Source organism: Alternaria ventricosa (assembly GCF_023758065.1).
Source record: "Alternaria ventricosa strain BMP 2768 chromosome Unknown scaffold_5, whole genome shotgun sequence".
Classification (NCBI taxonomy): Eukaryota; Fungi; Ascomycota; class Dothideomycetes; order Pleosporales; family Pleosporaceae; genus Alternaria; species Alternaria ventricosa.
In genome coordinates, this window is record NW_026055685.1 from 335,325 (window position 1) to 357,010 (window position 21,686).

Sequence of the window (21,686 nt, forward strand, 5' to 3'; positions counted from 1 at the left end):
GTTCAGGTGAATACGTGCCCGGTCGAGGTTTTGAGATACACATAAGCTTGCAGCTGCAGATTGCGTTATCACATCATCACTCATCACACAGAGACAGCCAAAGATCGTAAGGGATATGAAAGTGTCCATAGGCTCTAAGCTACAATCTTAAGATCCTACACCCCCATGTGAGCTCAAGCTCCTCCATAACTCAAACACCCAACCATTGGCCCGCTGTGCTATTTTGTGGACAATCGACATGTGTAAAACCCCGGGATAACAAGGCACCAATACAAGGATGCCCCCGCTACTAGGCTTGTCATGATCTCGAGAACCGTACGCAAGAACACGCTAGGAAGAAAACCGTCAGTCGATGGATCGCGTAGACACATGACTTCCAGTACCTTAGAAGCACTTGCGGTGGACGATGGAGGGACCGCTCTCGTCGTACTCCTGCTTTGAGATCCACATCTGCTGGAAGGTGGAGAGCGAGGCGAGAATGGAACCACCGATCCAGACGGAGTACTTGCGCTCCGGGGGAGCGATGATCTTGACCTTCATCGAGGATGGGGCGAGCGCGGTGATTTCCTTCTGCATACGGTCGGAGATACCGGGGTACATGGTGGTTCCACCAGACTGGCTGCTGTTAGCTGTGTTTGCGAGATTATAGCGTTCAACGTACCATGACAATGTTGCCGTACAGGTCTTTCCTGACGTCGACATCGCACTTCATGATGGAGTTGAAAGTGGTGACGTGGATACCACCGCTCTCAAGACCCAAGACGGAAGGCTGGAAGAGAGCCTCAGGAGCACGGAAACGCTCGTTGCCAATGGTGATGACTTGACCGTCGGGAAGCTCGTAGGACTTCTCCAAGCTGGAGGACTGGCTGGCAGTCTGGATCTCCTGCTCGAAGTCGAGAGCGACGTAGCAGAGCTTCTCCTTGATGTCACGGACGATTTCGCGCTCGGCAGTGGTGGAGAAGGTGTAACCGCGCTCAGCCAAGATCTTCATGAGGTAGTCAGTCAGATCACGACCAGCCATGTCGACACGGGAGATGGCGTGGGGAAGAGCGAAACCCTCGTAAATGGGGACAACGTGAGTGACACCGTCACCGGAGTCGAGCACGATACCGGTGGTACGTCCGGAGGCGTACAGAGACAGGACGGCCTGGATGGAGACGTAGAAGGCGGGAGCGTTGAAGGTCTCGAAGACAATCTGTGTCATCTTCTCACGGTTGGACTTGGGGTTGATGGGAGCCTCGGTAAGCAGGACGGGGTGCTCCTCGGGGGCAACACGCAGCTCGTTGTAGAAAGTGTGATGCCAGATCTTCTCCATGTCGTCCCAGTTGGTAACGACACCGTGCTCAATGGGGTATCGCAGGGTCAGGATACCACGCTTCGACTGTGCCTCATCACCGACGTAGGAGTCCTTCTGGCCCATACCAATCATGATACTGTTTGTTGTTAGACGGCGGGGAGCGTGGGGACTACGGGGGGTTCATCGTACCCATGGTGACGCGGTCGGCCAACGATGGAAGCTGCAAAGCTGTCAGAAGTGCTCTCGAGATGGCGTTCGATCCCGCCGCAGCTGGGAGGCGGATCTGGAGGTACTTACGGAAGACTGCTCGGGGCGCATCGTCACCGGCGAAACCGGCCTTGCACATACCCGAACTGGGGATTGTCAGCTCAAGCTCATTTCATCTCCCGACATGGCGCGCTGCCGTGGAGGATGTCGTCGCGGCTCAGATAAGGCTCAGGCGCGGACAGCCCCTCCACGGCAGGGATGGCGGTGTTGGGCTTCGGGGGGTGCCAACTCACCCATTGTCGATGACGAGGGCTGCGACTTCCTCTGTAGTGGGCAATCGAGGTTAGCAGAGCTCATTGAGATAGAGGGCATGGTGGACGGCGATGGTCAGGACACGGGGCGGTCGGGGTGGAGCTGCTTACCCTCCATGTTGATTGATTAGGGTGAGATTAGAGTAGACGTGGAGTTGTAGATGGGTGTCGATGTAAGAGCGCTGGAGCAATTGAGCGTCAGTGGGAAGGCTCAGAGATGCAGCTAGCGGTGAAAAAGTAAAAAGGGTACGGAGGTGTTCGGGGAGCTTACAAGTTCGGCGGCGGTGTTGAGGTTGAGGTTCTTGTGCGCAGAGGCAAGAACTGGGTGTGCTAAATAAGCGGGTCGGCCTTGCCCAGATTTAGCGGGGTGGCAGGAGCGCAGGCGCGAAGGAGGCTTTGCACGAACGGGCGGCTCCTAAAGGGGATTGTGTATAATTTCAGCGTTGGCGATCTGGCTTCACGACGATAACGGTGTTGGGCATCTTATACGTGCTGCCCAAATTGTGCAGCCTAGAATGGACTCTATCTATCCCGGTGGTACGTACTGGGAGAGTACGCAAGCTCCCCGCCACAGCATCGAGGAAGCTGCTGTCGGCGCACGTCAACTCTACCAGACCGCCAGGCAGCGGTGTTTGATCCTTGGCGTATAGCAATCATCGACACTCCACTAGCACCTACGTGTTCTCGCCGGTGCGCTGTGAATGCACAAGTCAGCGTCGAGCACAAGTCAGTCCCCCAGCCATCCGCGGCTTCGCTCACCGCCAACTCGCCATCCCCGCCCATTCCGAATACGAAGGTCACGTGTGCGGAGGGGCAGCAGCAGTGCACCTAGCCAAACGAGCATTCGCAGCAAGAATGCTATCCTCGATGCCAACATGTCGTGATTATGTCATTGAGAGCCGACATCGACCAGCTTTTGCACCGCGCCATGTTTGTCGTGTTTGTTCGTTTCCCGCCATGTGGTTGATGGTGTTGACAGCTGTGTTGGGCACGATCTCCCATGGAAGGTCCGCGAAGCTGCTGGTCCCCTCGCGAGCGTCGGCGTCATAAGGCCCGCCAAAATTATTCAATGGCTTTACACCCCGCGATTACACACACCCTCCACACAACACACCAAACATCACACACCTATTCAACACCATGAACGACCCAGGACTAAACAATCTCCTCAAATGGGGTATCCAGAACTCCGAGGCCTCGCGCACTGATGCCGCTGCCGCCAACCAACCGCCGCCTCAAATCGACGCCACGGCGCTGCAACAGCTCATGACGGGAATGTCAGGACCTTCGGATGCGCAATTGATGCAGGAGAGCATGCAGGTCATTCAAAACGAAGAGGCCGAGCTGGAGCACCGGACGACCGCCTTCGACAACTTCGAGCAACTCATCGAGAACCTCGACAACGCAAACAACATCGAGAGTCTGGGACTATGGGTGCCCCTTGTCGAACAGTTAGAGAACAAAGAGTCTGAACTCCGGTATTACGCTGCATGGTGTTGCGGTACTGCTGTCCAGAACAACATCCGGACACAGGAACGGGTAAGCACCCTCGGTTTTGCGCACACTCATGTACGATACTAACAGTTCCCAGCTCCTCGTAGTCGGCGCTATCCCCACTCTCGTCCGTATGGCCACCTCAGACACCGAGAAGAAGGTCCGCAAGAAGGCAGTCTTCGCCCTGTCGTCCTCCGTCCGTAACTTCCAGGCTGCGCTCGATGCCGCTGTAGAGCATGTGCCCGCCGAGTTCAAGCCGGAACAAAAGCTGGATGCCAACGACATGGAGTCGGTCGATGTTCTGATCAACAAGCTCCGTGAGAGCGTATAAAGGAACCGGTTATGGATTGCATTGGGTCGGCGTTACGGTACTTGACTGATTAGTATGGGACGGCGCATAGAGGGACAAAAGTTGACCTTAGAGGACGGATGGATGACATACCCAGGATTCGATGGAGTAACGTTCGGGCACAAACTCCCACGGTTATAACGTCGAGCATTGCATAGATTAACGCAATACGAATTCGATCTCATATGACTCCCAGCACAAGTCCAACCAGCTCGCTGAATGCTTCTCTTCCAATCATGCTTTTGTCCAGCCCCATACCTAGTACGACCATCCTGGTTTCCCTGTCGTCGCGTTGCTTGATGACACTGGCAATCTGTGTCGCGAGTGTTGAGCCCAGAGTGTCGAGCTCTGCCATGGTACCGCCAAGTATAGTTGTAGCCGTGAGATGGTGCATAGGAAGGAGGTCTGAGTTGGGGTCTTCTTCGTCGCGTTCGAGGTAGGCATTCGAGGTCATTGAGCCATCTGTCGCGGAAATATCAAGGGGTACATGTACCTAATGGTGTTAGCAGAAGATACTACATACAAACAAACATATTCACACACCCAGTGCGCTAACCGTCCGTTCTGTGTCACGGTGATGAGAATCTTGTCCGCAAAGTTGACCGCCGTTGCTGTAGTTTCTATACTCTTGATCGCCGAAGTTGCCGTACTGGTACGCGCTGGATATGGGGCGGGCGTCACGACGTAGCCGTCTGAATTTGTGGGTGCTGCCATGGTGTTGTCCGTGCGATGCGATCGCTATTGCTGAGGAGTGGCTGATATGCGACGAGCAATGCGACGAAAGGCGAGCGAGTTGATTCGGTATCTTGGTATAGTGAAAGTAGTTAGGCGCGCAGTAGAGTGCTGATGCGACTTTCGCGTTCGTGTCTGGCGGTGCGTGGTGTTGAATCCAGATCAACAGCCCACTCGACTCGCACCCGGCGGAAGTGCTGCGGAGTTCCCACTAGCGTCAGATCCCCACCAAAAACTTTCGGGCGCTGCGAGCAGTCCTCGACGCCGCAACCACCAAAATGCCCAAGTTCGTGCCGCGACAGCGAAAACACAAGGTTCTGGCCCGTCAGAAGACGCAGACGCACGAAGCCGCCGCCGACACCAATGCGACCGAGATCTTGCCCCAGGATGAGCAGGAGCGCGCCCAGAAGAAGGCGGCGCTCAAGGATGAGCTCACCCGAGAGTCCCAGGGCAAGATGAGCGGCAAGAAGAAGAAGCGCCTCGACAAATACATTGTACGTGGAGATACGGCATACAAGACTGCCGACGCCTTTCTTCGTCAATTTGCGCTAGGATTGCACCGCGAAGAACTTCAAGGCTAACATCTGCAGGATACAAAACTCAAGAAAGAAGAGAATCTCGAACTGCTCAAGAAGCTTGCGACCCAGAAAGTCGACACTAGCTTGTTCCAAAGCTCGAAGAAGCTCGGTCGAGGAGCGGACACCAAGAGGGAGGCAATGAGGCGCGCACTGGCTGAGAGTAGAGCCGGCATAGATGTGGAAAAGAACGAAGGCCTGATACTTGAGAAGCGCGAGGTCGGAGACGAAAGTTCAGACGAAGAAGAAGCGCCGATGCCCACTTCGAAACCAAACGCACGACAGATTTCCTCGCAAGCAGCGCAAACCAACGGCTCCTCACGAGAACGAGCGCCATCCCCGTCACCCTCCGAGCCCGAAATCGAAGCCTCGCAGCCAACCTCGCAACCCGTCGCGGCGCCACGGCAGACTGGTGGACTCTTTGGAAGCGGACTGAAGAGGCCTCTAGAGGTGGACGAGTCGGGCAAACCCGTTATACAAGTGCGAAAGCGCCGGAAAGGTCAGACCAATAAACCTGTCGTGGTTGAAGAAGAGGTCGCATGGGAGGGCTTCAGCTCGGGCAGCGAGAACAACGATGAGGACAGTGGGGATGAGTCTGAAGCATCTGTTGCCGACTCCGACGACGCTGGTTCGAATTCGGAGGAGGCATCAACTTCCGGATCCGAAGCCTCAGACGGGTCTGGAGAGTCTGGAGACTCCGAAGATGACAGCGACGAGGATAGCGATACCAGTCCTGACGAAGAGAACAAGATTGCGAAGAAGGAAAGAACGTCGGCTTTCAAGGCTTGGGCAACGCAGCAGAGAAACGAGCAAGTGGGTTTCACCCCGACAAACCAACTCTCCTACGCACCGATTCCGGCGAACTTCAAACCTCGAGCTCCCGAGCAAGATCCTTTGCCCCCAGAACTTGAGACGAAAACGGCGACCGATGCGACACGGAAAGCCTTCAGCGTGAACGTCGAACGGTCACCAGAGATACAAGAGTCAAGACTGCAGCTTCCTATCGTAGCGGAAGAGCAGAAGATCATGGAGGCCATACACAATAACGATGTGGTAGTAGTTTGGGGTGCCACTGGTAGTGGTAAGACCACGCAGGTGCCTCAGTTTCTCCTAGAATCTGGATACGGAGCGCCAGACGGGCCTACGCCAGGCATGATTGGCGTCACGCAACCGCGACGTGTAGCCGCTGTCAGTATGGCGAAACGTGTCGGCGATGAACTCGGCGACCAAAGTACGAAAGTGGCATATCAAATCCGATTTGACACGACAACGAGTCCAAAAACTGCCATCAAATTCATGACTGACGGTGTGCTGTTACGAGAGATTACCCAAGACTTTGTCTTGACAAAGTACTCTGCCATTGTCATCGATGAGGCTCACGAGCGCAGTGTGAACACAGACATTCTTATTGGCATGCTTAGCAGGATAGTGGATCTTCGTGCTCAGATGGTCAAAGAAGACCCGAAGAACAAGCCTCTCAAACTGATCATCATGTCTGCTACTTTGCGGATATCCGACTTCACAGAGAACAAACGCTTGTTCAGGAGTGAGCCTCCGCCACTGATCAAGGCAGAAGGTCGACAATACACCGTTGTAAACCACTTCGCACGCCGCACCCAGCGAGACTATGTCGAAGAGATGTATCGTAAGGTGTGCAGAGGACATCGAAAGCTGCCCAAGGGTGGTATGCTTGTCTTCCTCACTGGACAGAGCGAGATCTCACAGCTGGCGAAGCGGCTGAAGGAAGCCTTCCCCTCCACGCAAGGACGCGAAGTGAAGCACGGCAAAGTCGTGGTTTCTCCAGCGGAGACGCCACTAGAGGCCGAGGATATCGAGCTGGGCGGAGAGGCTGAAGATCAGAACTACCTAGACGACGATGGTTCTGATTCAGAAGGCTCCGTGATCATGGGACTGGATGACGAAGACGACAAAGAATTCGAGATCGAGGACGAAAAGGCCGAGGACACTGTCATGAACGTACATGTTCTGCCTCTTTACTCACAACTGCCCACAAATCAGCAGCTGCGGGTGTTTGACCCACCTCCTGATGGTTCTCGTCTTATTGTCCTTGCGACGAACGTCGCTGAAACCAGTTTGACAATACCCGGTATCCGCTACGTTTTCGACTGCGGAAGAGCCAAGGAGAAGAAATACGATCTCATTACTGGAGTCCAGAGCTTCGAAGTCAGCTGGATCAGTAAAGCTAGCGCCAATCAGCGATCCGGTCGTGCGGGTCGTACTGGACCTGGTCACTGTTATCGCCTGTACTCGTCGGCCGTTTTCGAGCGGGACTTCGAAGAGTATGCAGCTCCGGAGATCTCACGAACACCGTTGGAGGGCGTGGTGCTGCAGTTGAAAAGTATGGGCGCTCCAGTCGTCAACTTCCCCTTCCCTACATCACCGGATAGGGAAAGTCTGCAGAAGGCCGAGAATTTGCTTTCATACCTTGGGGCACTGTCTCTGGATGGGAAGGTCACAAAACTCGGCCACGAACTTTCGTTATATCCTCTCAATCCGCGATTCGCCCGCATGGTTGCGATGGGTGTCGCACAAAATCTCGCAGCTGAAACCATCGCATTGGTGGCTGCTCTATCTGTACCGGAACTCATCGTCCCAGAGAACAATCTCGGACTACGTGAGCCCATCAAAGACCCGGACGCCATCCGCACCGAGCAGGACAACATCGAAGCTGAAGAGCGCTCCCGGCTGCGCAAAGCCTACAATGCCGCACAGGCCAAAATGAGCATCAACGCGAAGCAGAGTGATTGCATCAAGCTCAGCAACGCCATCTGTGCCTACGCGTACGAGCCTGACTCGCACCGGTTTTGCGAAGACATGTTCCTCAATCCCAAGTCCATGAACGAGGCCAGTCAGCTCCGCCACCAGCTCACCAACATTGTCCGGGCACATCGACCCACCGCTATCGGAGCATACAATGCAAAGCTCCCAGCACCTTCGGAGCGAAACATCAATCTGCTTACCCAAATCTGTGCTGCAGGCTTCATCGATCAGATTGCCATGCGCGCCGACCTTGCACCTGTGCCTCCCGAGCTCCCGAGAAAGCCCAAGACCGCGATCGATGTGCCATACGTTACTCTGTTCTCGTCACAATCAGAGCGTTCGGACGACCCACACTCGAAATACGTCTTCCTACACCCTTCTTCTATACTCGCACGCACACCGCCAGCAAAGATGCCGGGATACATCATCTACTCGCACCTCCAGCGGGCCGCATCATCTACAATCACTGGAAGCCGAACGCCGAAGACGCGCATGCATCCTCTCACTCCCGTTACGAGGCCGCAGATTATCAACATTGCGCTCAATACACCATTACTACAAGCGAGTAAGCCAAAGGGCAAGATCGTAGACCTCTCTAAAGATAAGCGGGAGTGCGAGGTCGAGATGAGCCTCATGGGTGAGAAGGGTAGTCAAGGATGGGGTCTTGGAGTTAGAAAGGTGGTACAAAGGAAAGAGCCTGGCGGAAGATATGTTATCGAGCGAATACTTGGTTGAGAGTCGTTTGAGGCGTTGCATACACCTTGAGCAAGAAAGATGTTTATGCCTATAGAGCGAACCGCGAGGGAACATAGCAATATATTATGAGATACCCCACAAGCCGTTACCCACCTAGATCTCTATCACATCCCGGGTCACAGTGACCATTCCACTCCCCATACCTCCTAATCCCTCGACACACTCGTCTCAGCCGCCACCTTCTCACTCGCCAGCACCGTAACCTCCTTCTCCTTCTCCACACTACTCCTCCCCACCTTCCCCTCATCATCCCCCCTCGCCGCCCCCACACACTTGTAACTCCCAAACTGCCTCGCCGACAGCCCAGCCTCAAACATCTCATCAATCTCCTCCAACGTCCTATTCTTAACCTCCGGCAAAAAGAAGAACACCCACGTCGCCGCAACCGCACAGCTCGGCGCCCAGATAAACCCGTACCGCGGTCCCCAATTCATACTCTGCGGATTAATAAAATACGGCGCCGTAAACGTCGTCAGCCACGCGCCTACAAACCCCGCACTGGCCGCAAGGCCAAATGTATGGCTGCGTAGTCTCTGCGTGGGGAGTTCGCCGCCGGAGAGCCAGGCGTATGTGGATATCATGCCGTTGTAAGAGAACATGTAGATAGCAGTGAGACCGACGGTGACTTTTCCTGTCGACTTTGCGTTGGGGGCTTGGTGGTATACGGTTGCGATGATGAGTTGGAGGATGCCGCAGACGAGGAGGCCGGTCATGAGGAGGACGCGGCGGTTGCCGTAGCGGACTACTATGAAGGAGTTTGCGATGAAGGCGATTATGCTTATGGCGGAGAGGACGTTGGACATGGCGAAGGGGTCGGTTACTTTGGCCATGGAGAGGAAGTAGGCTTTGTATGCTTGGGGGGTGTTAAGAGGACGTTTTGAGGGTTCTAGGTGGTGGGGGGCTTACCGATGATGAACATGGATCCTGAAGCTGCTTGGAGTAGGACAGCGAAGACGGCGAGGAAAGTACGGCGTCGATCGACGGGGTTGCTGAACATGTCTAGCCAGCCTATGCCGGAGCTGGATTCTTTTTCCTTCTCGATGGCTGCGAGGATAGCGGTGGCTTCGGCGCGGGAGTCGTGACGGGCGGGACGGAGCCATTCTAGTGCTTTTACGCCTTCTTCGAAACGGCCTTGGAGGATGAGCCAGCGGGGACTCTCGGGTATGAACCATATCGTGCAGATGATGATGAGAGGAAACACGTAGATGAGTCCCAGTGGGATGAGGTAGGCAGACTTGTCTGGTCGTTTCGCAGTGGCCCAATCGACAATCGTGCCAATCAAAGTTCCGAAGGAAACGAAAAAGTTGAAGCCTGTGAGGAAGATGCCACGAAGCTCTGCCGTACTACTCTCCTGCAGGTAGAGTTGCGAGAAGGTCATGAAGTAGCCGTTCGCAAAACCGATAATCAGGCGGCCGGCGTAGAGCGCTCCGATATTCTCTGTTGCCATCATCATGATGTTGGCCACGAAGCATGTCACACATGCCGCGACCAGACACATGCGCCGCCCGAACCGGGTGGATGGTAAACCAGCAGTCGCGGAGCTGATGAAAGCGCCCAGCGTCATGAGCGAGGAGATGAGCTGCTGTCGCTCGGTAGTGAGGTTCCATCCTAAGGGTGACTTGTCGGTTTGATAGCCAAAGATCTGGTATGCACAGTCAGTTCGCCATCAACCTTGAAGGAGAAAGAGCGACGCAAATGTTCCGTACCTTCAAAAACCCCACCATAGCCTGCAGTCCTCCAATCATACCAAAATCAAACCCATACTGAAACGGACTCAAGATAACAACACCGCATGCAAGGAACAAGCGCGAATGGTCGCGCCATGTGTATCCGTTGTTGTCTGACATGTCAAAAGAACCCCACTGGAAGGATTGCAGTCGTTTGAGAAGCTAGATCTGAAGTTAAAGGCTAGGAATCCTACCTTATACTTTGAAGATCATCTTGCCCAGACTGGGTCGGATGCAGTGCCAATCCAGCGACTTTACCCATCTGCCGAGTCAACGTTATTGCCAAGTTCTCTATGCAGAGACGCATGCGGTTGTTTGACCCCACAAGTCAGATGGCCTCTCCGCTCTTGTAGGACCAATGGCGGAGAAGACTTGGCACTTTGCGCTTGGGTGGATGTGGGGAAGGTGTTGTGTGGACTGGATTGTTTCTGTGCCTGGTGATGTGCATGGCGGATGTAACTTGTGGTAGATTACTGGTGATATGGGTGCATGCTCTCGGATGTACTCAAAGCGTTGAAGAGTATACTGTAGTGGTGGATTGTTCAGTACGTAGCACTGAGTATTTTGGAAGGCCCCAGGGCTGGAAATATTCATCCGCCTGTGGCTGGGCCAAGAGACCACGACTGTTCATGATGATGAGACTCGGTATCACAGCACCGTTACGCAGGTGGATACGTTTGATTTAGTAATGCGCGCTACGCAGAGCAATTGGATGAATGTGAACTAGGAAAGTATGGGGTACGGGCGTGATGTTGGGGATGGTGGGTCGAACGGGCGTCGCGCGGGGAAATTAAAGCTTAGCTATACGGCATGTTGGATGCCATGCGCAGAATTCAGTATTGCTTTGGATGTAGACGTCCTCATGGTTAGACCCAAAAGCTTGAGTCTGGTGTGAGGGCAGACTTGCAGGCTGCCGAAAAAGCAATGAGGCAGGGGCGGTCGTGAGGTTTACTGAGCACGTGCTGCTAATATACTAGCTAGGTTTCTACCAACAGGCACCTACTGAAGTATCGTGATGAATTCCTATATTTTCCATTTCGTGGAAAGCAACGTCAGGATATGTCATTGCCCTGTCGAAGTTTTGGACAAAACGCCGCAATGCTGCAGCGGCCAGACGACATGAAGCCGACGCTAGTGAGGCGACCGCAACTCCACCCTACCGCGTCACCTTCAACATGCCACGGATACCAACGTCGCTCATCCGCAAGGCGCGCGCAATCGATCCCTACCTGCCTGCTCTTCTTGGGCCCTGTCGCGAACTGCAGGCCGCCCAGAACGAGCTGCGATGGCTCCGCGAACATGTCGAGAAAGTCGCGAAAGCGCGTCGCGCAAAAGGTGACACGATAGCTAAGGCTTCTTTGCTGCAACAACTAGTCAAAGATAGAGCCGCCGGGAAGCCATTGCAGTATTTATTAGGTACAGAGTACTTTGGCGACCTGGAGATACGCTGTAGGCCTGGTGTCTTAATCCCGAGGTATTTAGAACTATGGCTTCTCTCCGGCTCATGGCTAACGACGCGAACAGAGCAGACACAGCCGCTTCAATTACACACCTCGCCGGTCTCCTACGACATGCGAAAGAACTCCCCTCTGAAGTACGCGTACTCGACCTCTGCACCGGCACCGGCTGCATACCCCTCCTCTTCCACCACGAATTGTCCTCCGCCTCGAACAAAGTAGACCTGCGTCTTCTCGGTGTCGACATCTCCGACAAGGCTCTTGATCTCGCGAGATACAATCTCCAAAAACTACGCAAGACGCGACAACTCCAAGACACTGGCAAATTGGACTTCATACAGGCGGACGTCTTGATCAATCCCTTTGACGACCAGACCGAAGGCGTCCTGTCGCTGACGGCTGCGCTCAATTGGGCGGGACAACCGTCCTTTTGGGACATTCTCATCTCCAACCCACCGTACATCTCGCCAGCTGCCTTTTGGCACACGACAACGCGTTCGGTACGTGGTTTCGAGCCAAAGCTCGCGCTGGTACCTCCACGAAAGATTAAGCACACAGATAAAGAGCCAGGCGATCGCTTCTATCCGCGGCTGCTCCAGATCGCCAGAGACGTAGAAGCCAAAGTCGTCCTATTCGAGGTCGCAGACATGGAGCAAGCGCTTCGCGTAGCGCAGCGCGCACGAAACCTGGACATATTCGACGGCGTTGAGATATGGCGGGAGCAGCCTGATGCCACTGGAGATAATGCGACCGAAGATGGGTTCGAAGTTGTTGGACAAGGCAACGCCCGATCCGTACTCTGCTGGCGCGGCCGTGGGACATCCTGGCTTGGCAAAGCTGTGCCGCCATCTTCACCACGCGAAGATGCGGATCGTCTCTTTCGAAGCGCGCACACGAAGACGAAAGATGCAGAGGAAAAGGTTGCAGAGGTTACCGAGAAGCAGCGACTGGAACCGCAGTTTGACTTGAGCTACTTCACTGATACGAAGTACACTGAGCTTCCTCTCCGTCGACAGCCTAATTGTCGGATGCCCAACGATGATGAATTGCGGAGAGAGGCAAGTGAAACATGACTCTTGTCTATATGCGTATGGGAAGCGATATGCGCAACGAATCCGAGGAAGAACTACAGGTCAATATCGCTGTCACTAGGCCGCCTTGCACTGACGACTTCTGAATCATTGCAATGAGATCATGAACACACTGGCTATAGCAATCGTCACAAGGATGTGTCTACGTTGGAGTCAGACTGAGCAAATAAGGAGAGCGCGACACTCAGTCACTGGGCATTGGGAGACATCTTGATAACTGAGTGACGCTAGGCGCAAGGTATGATACCCAAATTTTAACATCCATTCCAGTACTTATACTGTGCAGACTTGTATACAAAAAGTAATTGATAACGCCAAAGCAAGATCGCCAACGCCAAAACGACACAACCCAGTTATGGGTTGACCTGCGAGTTGACATAGGAAAGAGATCGACGATGTGAACATCGGATTCTGAGCACTGCCACTGTTCCTTCAGAGCTCCTGTGCGAGCGCTTTCAAGGCAGCAAAGGGACTTTCTCTTCTAACACGGGACTTTTACAACGGGCGAACTGAACCGTTCGGTGATGTATGGTGCTGAACAATAAAGACAGCACAACGGTCCATGGCATGAATTCGAGAATGGCTTCTTGTAATCCTCCTTTGAGAAGAAGGCCGGAGGCGGCACCAGACGTTATCCCTGCGAGGAGGAAATGATCTTGCCATTGATCGTGGGCGTTGGTCCGATAGATGATGGTAGATGCGGTGAAGAATGCGATGGTCGACACAGTCGTGTGGTTGGCGCTAGAGGGGCTTATTGCCTCCAGTGAAAAACATTGCCATTTGTGTTGACCGAGATCAAACGCTGCTATTGCATCGACAATGAAGCTCAGTACAAGTATGGCATGTAGTAGGAATTGGTGGAGCCATGCGGTGCATTGCGTTGTGGCGTCTCCGCATTTGCAGTACGACCATCGTGGTAGTCTCATAGTGAGGATAGGGCCGTATAGGTGGGTTGCCGATGTAGGAGAGTTATGAACCACAGGGTGCCCCGCCATCGCGAGGTTGTGAGTCGGGTCGACTGTTGTAGCAGTAAAATAGGTTGGAGGTATTGGTAGATTCAGTCTGATGGTATTGCAAGAACAAAAAGGCAGGAAAGGCATGCGGGAGGTATATAAGATCCCTATGCGAGTAAACGTCAGAAACCAGCTAGGCTGACAGACAAGGCGGGGCTTTGTTGCCCTGTTACGAGTTTGATGCATCAGGCTGAGGCGCAAGCCAGCCACCGGTGTGCGCTGGTCGAGTCCTTCACCATCATCATCAGCGAATCGCGGCTGCACCACGGTAGTACATATACCAAATTCCTTCTGCGACGTCACAGATACGTGGCGGAGTCTACCACACAGTGTATCTTTTGTTCTCGTGACACTACTCCGATATGCCGGTGTAAGCTTGCTCTGCGTCCTCCACCGTGTCCAGCGAACAGCAAAAGGCCACGCAGTCGCGATTCTGCCTCATTGTCTGCATGCCGAGTCTTAAACACGGGCTGAGCTCAAAAACACAGCCACTATACTTCTCGCCTTGTCTTCTGTGACCGGTGCTAGTTTGCGCAATGAACATGTGCGCGGCCTTTTCTTGACCTGTCCCCCCCAAAACTTTTCTTGCAGTTGCTTCTTGATTGACGGTATCGTTCTCCAAGATTGACGTCTGTAAGTTGGCCCTTTACTTTCTCTGCCTATATTTGCTGGCCTTTCCTAGATACTAATAACAACAGCATCGAAATGCAATTGAGCAACGACTTCGGCGCAATGCAATCCAAAGGCTCTAGCATCACTCGGAACCGTACGACCATGGCTCCTTCTAGCACGGAGTCTTATCCGGATCCGCCTTGCGGTGACGCTGCTGCAGCGATACAACAATTGCGCGAAACGACCGCACTTCGTACTCCATTTAGCGAGGCTTCAACATCTTTGCTTTTCCAAAGACTCCGACCATTGATCAAAACAATACTTGTTCCTTTAGCCATCTTCCTCTTTGTCACGAGCTTGGTCGCTCCAGTGGCAGCGATGGACAATCAGATGGCACTGGCACCGTACCCGGTACAGAACGCCTACGGGGCTTTCGCCGCGAACCCGCCTCCTCGTTTCCCTATGCGAGTACCTTTGGCTACCATAGGCACGACGACTTTTGTCGCTGCTGGGTATTTGTTGGCCATGGCAAGTCAAATGTTGGGTTCATTGATGGGCGTAACAAGCGTACTATGGTTCATCATGCGTAACGACGCGGCGGTCCGACCTAGCTTCGCTTGGACGTAAGTATCTACCATTCTATCTCCATTGAATCGTACTGATGTTGTCGGACAGTATCTTTGGCGTTTGGTCCATCGCAATGATGATGTACCTTCGCTATCAGACTCGTCGAGTGAAGCATGACAGCCTGTAGGTATCAATTGATGAGTTAGTAAGGAGTATACTGACAACAACTAGATATATACTGATCACGTTGGTGTTCGCCGGGATATGTCTCTGCGTTGTCGCGCTCGTGCAGAAGGCTTCGATACAGGGTGGGCTTGTTACCGCCATCCCTCCTTGCACTTCCTTCGCGGCTTATGCTGTTTCATTCCTTTTCCCTGATCGCGGACAGCCTTTACAGGAGTCCCCTGTTTGATTCATGTTCGTATCCAGCTCTTGTTTCTTTCCGTAACAACTGGCCCCTTTTCGTTTGATTCCCTGCATATCGTTGCCTTGCGTCTGCATCAACACTGCGTCTTTGTGCTTGCATTTACATGGAGTCTAGTGTTCTGGATATCGTGCTCAGGGTTGAGCCATCGTACATATCCTGCACTCCCGCATTGCTGTCATTATAGTGTCCGGATATCGTGCACATTGTGCACTCTCTCGTTGCCGTCTTTATAGCTGTTGGATAACAAATGACCACAGTAAACTACGTAAAAGTTTAACAGAGATGTGAACCCGTTTTCGATCAGTTCAACACTGCATAAGTGAGCACCGAAACCATCTTACGTCTTTGCCTAGTTGTACGAAAGGGCAACGATCAGACTGATCTTCCATAAGCAACAAAATACTCAAACGCTTCTGTGACTATACTACATCGATGGAATACTCCTATAACTCCACGCTGTATGTCCGAATTTGCCGAGAATCCCTGAAACTGCCCGCTCTTTAGACACTTATGCTGAGAAGTGACCACCCGAAGAGTCCTGTCCCGGGTTCGCCTGCTCGTAATTGAAGTGCTTGACGAAGCGGTAGTACGCCGAAGCAAGGAGCGCACCAAGCATAGGACCAACCCAGTAGATCCAGTGGTATCCGACGAACGATGCTGAAGCAACAGCTGGACCGAAACTGCGCGCGGGGTTGAGCGATCCGCCAGTGAAGTATACACCTAGTACTTGTCAGCTCAGTACACCAAAAGCGAAACGGAGAACGTACCGCCCATCATGGCTACAAATAGCGCCAGTCCGATGCCTATGGGTGCAAGAAATGTTGATTTGCTCTTCTCCGCAGCCAACATGAGCACGACGAAGACGAGCTCGGCGGTCATGAACATTTCGATGAAAACACCCTGGGCGATAGACGTGTCCTGCGACAGCGAGGTATTGACAGCGCTAATGTCTCCCGGAAACATAGCCTGGACGACTCCACCCGCGCACATGCATGCGAGTAGCTGGGCGGGAACGAGAAAGAGGGATCGAATGAAGGGGAGTTGACCAGCAACTACCATGCCAACGGTAACCTGGGGGTGATGTTAGTATCGCTCGACAATCTAACGCGTATCCTGGAGGATACTAGGAGGGTACATACCGCTGGATTGAACAACCCCCCGCTAATGCGAAAGAACGCCCAGACATTGACCAGCAAACTGAATCCATACACCAAAGCAATGAAGATATTCTGCTGACTGCTCGCAAACCCATTCAGAATTGACCGGTCACTTGCTTGGTTGATGATCATGAGCTGACCGGCAAAAGCAAAGTAGAGAAACATGAATGTGCCGACAAACTCTCCACTCGCTGCGACGAGGTGCCCTTCTAAACTGCTGAGGTGTTTCTTGGGTTGGGGAGCGGGCACGTCGTAATCCGATTCATTACGTGGAAGAGGACTGCTGGTTTCGCTTTGGCTCGGGCGGCTCTGGCGGCTTCGGGAACGGTGTGGTGGGGGTTTAGGCTCGCGGTAGGTGTTCATGCGAGGCATTGTCGGTTCAAGATGTTGAACTAGAGATTATTTGAGAAAGTGAATGGGTGTATCGATAAAGGTATTCGCAGAACAGAGTATGCAACACGGTGATGAGGGACAGCAGATACTAGATGGACGCCCAAGCTGGGGAAGCCCAAACTAAAAGACGACCTAAAAGTAATTAACGGCCGCCGTTATACCATAGCGGTCAATATTTCCGGTCGACGGGTTTGTCATAGCCAACGGCATAGCGATGGAAGCATGACGATTACGATTGTGACGGAAGATGCGCGTCAAGGGTCCACATATAGTCTGAACCACTAAATATGGAGATCATCGCTTGTGAACGGCGAACTGCAGCCACAGCTGACTGGAGATGTGTATTTTGTTAAGGCAGCACGGAGGATGATAGGATTTGAGGTGCTTGTAGGGCAAGAACATGCCGTTGCACACGGCTGAAGCCACCACAGCCTGACGTTGGTGGCTGTTACAGATGTCATGACGATGATCTGTGATTGGTACTACGGACATGCTTGTCTGGAGGCTGAGATGTTGAACGAACGAAATTGACTCCGCGGAAAGAAGCTCTGGAGTTCTCGACGGCGCACGGGAGCTAAGAATGTCGAGAGGCTTGAAAGCCGGCCTAGTCGCCAATCTTGTTTTGTGTTGCGCTACACATCTATTTGAGTATTGACAAGCCGATACGAGCATGACAGCCTCGTACCGTAGTAATATATACAGAGATTTTAGATCTCACCTGCTTTTCTTACCCTGGACTTGGAAGATTTGCCGTTTCCTTCGGTCTTCCCAGCGTGCCCAGCCAGAATCAACGAGATCTTCTTGTACTACGAGATCTCGCACGCGCAACGACCTCAAAACCCATGTCTCGAGAGCCCAGTTTATCCAACCGGCCTTCCGCAGGAAGGTTGTGAAGCCGAACCAAGCTAGTGCGAAGAGGGCGCCGGCGGCACATCCGACGACAACTTGCTTTGGTGTATGGTAGCTCAAGTATATCCTGCTTGCTGCTACAGCTCCTGCGCAAACCATTGCTAGAAGCGAAAGGAGGACGCGGCCGCCGAAAGAGAAGGGGGTGTGGGTTTCGGTCGGGTGTGGGACGTGTCGAAAGAGGAGAAACAGGCCTAGGGTGACGGAGAAGAAGGAGACGAACTGGGCATGCGAGGAGGGCATTCCGTAGCCCTTTCCATGCATTTCTGTAGAATTATCAGTACTACATTCACATGATATACTTTGGCAACCTTACCCCGCGGCCGCTCTTCCTTGATGTATCTCTTCAGAACCCAGTTGAGCGCTTCACACGCCATTTGGCCTGCGAACATGAGGAATATCTCAATTTCGCGATTTGACCATATCAGCGTCGCATAGACGACGCATAGTCCCTGGGGCACCAGCGCAAGCCATGCGCAGAGGTAGGAGACGCGGTCGGCGGGATTCTGGGCGGATTAGCAGCAGCTCTGGCTGTCAGTAGATGAGACCAACATAGTGGACATGCGTCAGCGATAGCGACGCAAGCGGAGGGGCCTCCATAGCAACTTCACGTGGGAGGTGAAGCGTGTCAAGAGTGAAGGGTGCACCTGCCGTGTCCATGACGGCGCATCCCCGGCGTTACCCTGTCGGCCTTGGCATGCGAGATACCTCGGTGACGGGATCGTGCTACATGCATTCTCGCATCTGCTGCAACCGCCTGGCTCTGGAAAGCTTCGATGGAATCGCAGTGATTGCAATCGGCGCCTGACTCACCATGGGCCTCTTCAAAGGGACTTTCGCCTTTATGCGCTATCGATAAAAGAGAGTCGCCACGCCCTTTTCACACTGTCCGACCGCATTCGACTTATCTCCGCCCTCTCTCCGCCGCCACTACTTCCATATACAACCCACTCGCCGATAGAAACGCGGCATTCCTACCATCTGCCGCTATGACCGAGTTCAACCTGGAAGATGAGCGCGCCGAAGAGCTCAGCACGCTGCAGTCCATCTATCCGGAGTTGGTCATCAACGATAGCGATCCGTACTCGGCCACTCTCGAACTGCTCGTCGCACCCGCCAAGCCTCTACCCATCACCTTTGAGCCACAGCAAGATGTCGAGCGACTCCCATACCTACCTCCCCTACGTCTCGAAATCATACTGCCTGCCGAATATCCCGAACATCTACCGCCTGTAATTCGTCTGTCGACTTCGCCTTCATGGATCCGCGAGGATCTACAGGCCCGACTGACAACCGAAGCCAAGACACTCTGGGAGGAGTATGGAGGGGGTTCGATACTCTTCTCGTACATCAGCTCTCTCCAAGAACAGGCCGAGAACGCCTTTGGCTTGGAAGACCTCACGCTACCCTCGTCCATGCAGGAGGAGTTGGTTGCCTATAGTCGGCGGATGAAGAAGGAACTGTTTGACAAAGACACATTCGATTGTGGAGTCTGTCTCGAGCCGAAGAAGGGATCCGCGTGCTATCGCATGGCCCGCTGTAGCCATGTCTTCTGCATCAACTGCCTTCAAGACTACTACGACAGCTGTATAACAGAGGGGAACGTCAACAACATCAAATGCATGTCTACGGAGTGCGGTAGTAGCGGGAAGAAGAAGGACCGATTACTGTCACCCAAGGAGCTGCTACAAATCCCTATATCGCGCGACCAGGTTGAGCGATACGCCAAGATCAAGCGGAAGAAGAAGATCGAATCCGACCCGAACATCGTATATTGTCCGCGCAAATGGTGTCAAGGCGCTATGCGATCAGACAAGTACCCTAAGATTACGGACGTAACGCAAATGGACGATTCGGACTCTGAAGCAGACGACGAGGGCCCAGCTCAACCACAGGAGACTGAGAAAGAACCCGGGCCGGAAAAGCGTGGAGTGGGCGTACGAGGCATGGAGCGGTTACAAGTCTGCGAAGATTGTACTCTCGCTTTCTGTGTCATCTGCCTAGCATCGTGGCACGGAGACTTCGTACGCTGCGAGCCACGCAATGTCACAGAGCTCACCGAGGACGACCAAGCATCGCTCAACTTCATCATGAAGAACACCACACCATGCCCGTACTGCTCTGTGCCCTGCCAGAAAGGTTACGGCTGCAACCACATGGTAAGTACTGATCTCATAACATGCATATGACACATATACTGACTTAATTACTCTGCAGACCTGCGCGCAATGCCAAACACATTTCTGCTATATCTGTTCAGCATGGCTCAATCCGGACCACCCCTACCACCACTTCAACGATCCCAAGTTTAAGAGCTGCTTTCGGCGTCTCATGGACGGAGTTGAAGGCGATATGGACCAAGGCGGGCGACAGTGGGGTGGTAGGAGGGGAGCTGAGCAGCTGGCAGAGTTCTGGGAGGAGGAAGTTATGCGGATACAGATGGCGGAGTTGGGCGAAGTGGTACAATAGCAGGAGTGTTGTGTACAAGGAAAGAACTGAACAGGTGCGCTGCAGTCTATATTAGTATAAGAACGAATAATAACACCCTGAAGCAATGTAGAGTTTAGGTGAACTGAAGTTGCACTGCCTTGCAAAGATGTATTACATTATCATTACGGTTCCATGACCTGGAGACCTATGTACCGCGAATCGACCTGCTTTTATTACCTCCACACATTCATCTTCTCTCAAGCCAATGGCTTTGCGCCCGACAGCTGCCCAGATCCAGCGATAACGACATCGCTCAACGGCTTATCACCCGGACCAGTCCTCGTCGCCTCGATCTTCCTTATAACATCCATACCATCGAGCACCTCCCCGAATACGACATGCTTGCGATCAAGATGCGGTGTCGCAGCAGTCAGAATGAAGAACTGCGATCCGTTGGTGTTGGGCCTATTCCACAATTAGCAACCCCCCTCTAAACAGTCGACATGAGAAGTAACCTACCCAGAGTTCGCCATACTCAACAGCCCAGGATGCGTATGCCTCAACTCAAAATTCTCATCATCAAACGAGTCGCCCCCAAAGATACTCGCACTCCCCGTCCCATCCCCATTCATGAAATCGCCTCCCTGAATCATAAAGTTGGGAATAACGCGGTGGAACGTACTCCCCTTGTACCCGCCGCCGCGCTTCGCCTCGCCCGTGCAGAACTGGCGGAAGTTCTCTGATGTCGCGGGTACAACGTCGAGGAACAATTCCATTTGCACGCGGCCGGCTGGCTTGCCGCCGATTGCAATATCGAAGTATACGATGGGGTTGTCCGGGGAGCGGCGCGGTTTTACGGTGGGGCCTTCGTTGGCGACGGGGATGTTTTGTTGGGTTTGCGCGATTGAGGCTGCGTTTTGGGATTGCGAGGGTCGTGCCATTTCGGTTGACTCGCCGCCTTTCTCTTTGCTGCCGCAGATGCCCATTGTGAGGAATTTCGCTGCGGGGGTTGTTGTGTAGCGAGTGTACTGTGGTGGTGTTGTTACTTTGGCAGGAACAACAAGAGGGGTGATGTGCAACAGGGAAGTCTGGAGATCACAAAGCCCGAAAAGTTGGGGCTGAGGCTGACAATGGATGATGGCATGGAGCGCTACGGGAGAGCTAGCGGCATCTAGACTGTGGAGCGTGGAGGAGAAACAAGGTTGGCGGGCGATCACTCTGATACGTCATCGGTGGCATGTTTACTTTTCTCCGCATGTGCAGGTGCAGGTGCAGGTGCAGGTGCAGACGCAGGCGGATACATGGGGCACGTGTTTGTATTGATACGGACGCGACTTCCTATAGAAGGCGCACGCGTGGCACCTATCATAAACGGACATTACACCGCTGTAACCACATTCGGAT

The 21,686-nt window shown here is 53.4% G+C and overlaps 10 protein-coding genes across 10 annotated transcripts; 4 read left to right on the forward strand and 6 right to left on the reverse strand.

Annotated features, from left to right (window-relative positions):
* Positions 1–384: 384 nt before the first annotated feature.
* Positions 385–1,933, reverse strand: J4E93_003479 (actin; the record flags this gene model as incomplete). The annotated part of the gene is made up of 6 exons (XM_049341415.1): positions 385–615; positions 662–1,433; positions 1,487–1,517; positions 1,595–1,650; positions 1,798–1,828; positions 1,927–1,933. The coding sequence occupies 6 exons, from the start codon at positions 1,931–1,933 to the stop codon at positions 385–387; spliced, it is 1,128 nt and encodes a 375-aa protein (XP_049200920.1).
* A 1,022-nt stretch (positions 1,934–2,955) lies between these two features.
* On the forward strand, positions 2,956–3,640 carry FES1_2 (hsp70 nucleotide exchange factor fes1; the record flags this gene model as incomplete). The annotated part of the gene is made up of 2 exons (XM_049341416.1): positions 2,956–3,354; positions 3,407–3,640. The coding sequence occupies 2 exons, from the start codon at positions 2,956–2,958 to the stop codon at positions 3,638–3,640; spliced, it is 633 nt and encodes a 210-aa protein (XP_049200921.1).
* A 199-nt stretch (positions 3,641–3,839) lies between these two features.
* On the reverse strand, positions 3,840–4,372 carry J4E93_003481 (uncharacterized protein; the record flags this gene model as incomplete). Its single annotated transcript, XM_049341417.1, has 2 exons — positions 3,840–4,151; positions 4,202–4,372. The coding sequence occupies 2 exons, from the start codon at positions 4,370–4,372 to the stop codon at positions 3,840–3,842; spliced, it is 483 nt and encodes a 160-aa protein (XP_049200922.1).
* A 296-nt stretch (positions 4,373–4,668) lies between these two features.
* On the forward strand, positions 4,669–8,481 carry J4E93_003482 (uncharacterized protein; the record flags this gene model as incomplete). Its single annotated transcript, XM_049341418.1, has 2 exons — positions 4,669–4,884; positions 4,981–8,481. The coding sequence occupies 2 exons, from the start codon at positions 4,669–4,671 to the stop codon at positions 8,479–8,481; spliced, it is 3,717 nt and encodes a 1,238-aa protein (XP_049200923.1).
* Positions 8,482–8,648: 167 nt separating this feature from the next.
* J4E93_003483 (uncharacterized protein) lies at positions 8,649–10,349 on the reverse strand (the record flags this gene model as incomplete). The annotated part of the gene is made up of 3 exons (XM_049341419.1): positions 8,649–9,355; positions 9,409–10,144; positions 10,209–10,349. The coding sequence occupies 3 exons, from the start codon at positions 10,347–10,349 to the stop codon at positions 8,649–8,651; spliced, it is 1,584 nt and encodes a 527-aa protein (XP_049200924.1).
* A 1,055-nt stretch (positions 10,350–11,404) lies between these two features.
* J4E93_003484 (uncharacterized protein) lies at positions 11,405–12,759 on the forward strand (the record flags this gene model as incomplete). The annotated part of the gene is made up of 2 exons (XM_049341420.1): positions 11,405–11,703; positions 11,754–12,759. The coding sequence occupies 2 exons, from the start codon at positions 11,405–11,407 to the stop codon at positions 12,757–12,759; spliced, it is 1,305 nt and encodes a 434-aa protein (XP_049200925.1).
* A 3,145-nt stretch (positions 12,760–15,904) lies between these two features.
* Positions 15,905–16,925, reverse strand: J4E93_003485 (uncharacterized protein; the record flags this gene model as incomplete). The annotated part of the gene is made up of 3 exons (XM_049341421.1): positions 15,905–16,116; positions 16,164–16,467; positions 16,536–16,925. The coding sequence occupies 3 exons, from the start codon at positions 16,923–16,925 to the stop codon at positions 15,905–15,907; spliced, it is 906 nt and encodes a 301-aa protein (XP_049200926.1).
* A 735-nt stretch (positions 16,926–17,660) lies between these two features.
* Positions 17,661–18,452, reverse strand: J4E93_003486 (uncharacterized protein; the record flags this gene model as incomplete). The annotated part of the gene is made up of 3 exons (XM_049341422.1): positions 17,661–18,118; positions 18,169–18,358; positions 18,405–18,452. 3 exons carry the CDS (start codon positions 18,450–18,452, stop codon positions 17,661–17,663), a joined length of 696 nt encoding a protein of 231 aa, XP_049200927.1.
* A 389-nt stretch (positions 18,453–18,841) lies between these two features.
* J4E93_003487 (uncharacterized protein) lies at positions 18,842–20,321 on the forward strand (the record flags this gene model as incomplete). The annotated part of the gene is made up of 2 exons (XM_049341423.1): positions 18,842–20,011; positions 20,070–20,321. The coding sequence occupies 2 exons, from the start codon at positions 18,842–18,844 to the stop codon at positions 20,319–20,321; spliced, it is 1,422 nt and encodes a 473-aa protein (XP_049200928.1).
* Positions 20,322–20,539: 218 nt separating this feature from the next.
* Positions 20,540–21,268, reverse strand: CYP3_1 (Peptidyl-prolyl cis-trans isomerase H; the record flags this gene model as incomplete). The annotated part of the gene is made up of 2 exons (XM_049341424.1): positions 20,540–20,747; positions 20,802–21,268. The coding sequence occupies 2 exons, from the start codon at positions 21,266–21,268 to the stop codon at positions 20,540–20,542; spliced, it is 675 nt and encodes a 224-aa protein (XP_049200929.1).
* Positions 21,269–21,686: the final 418 nt, after the last annotated feature.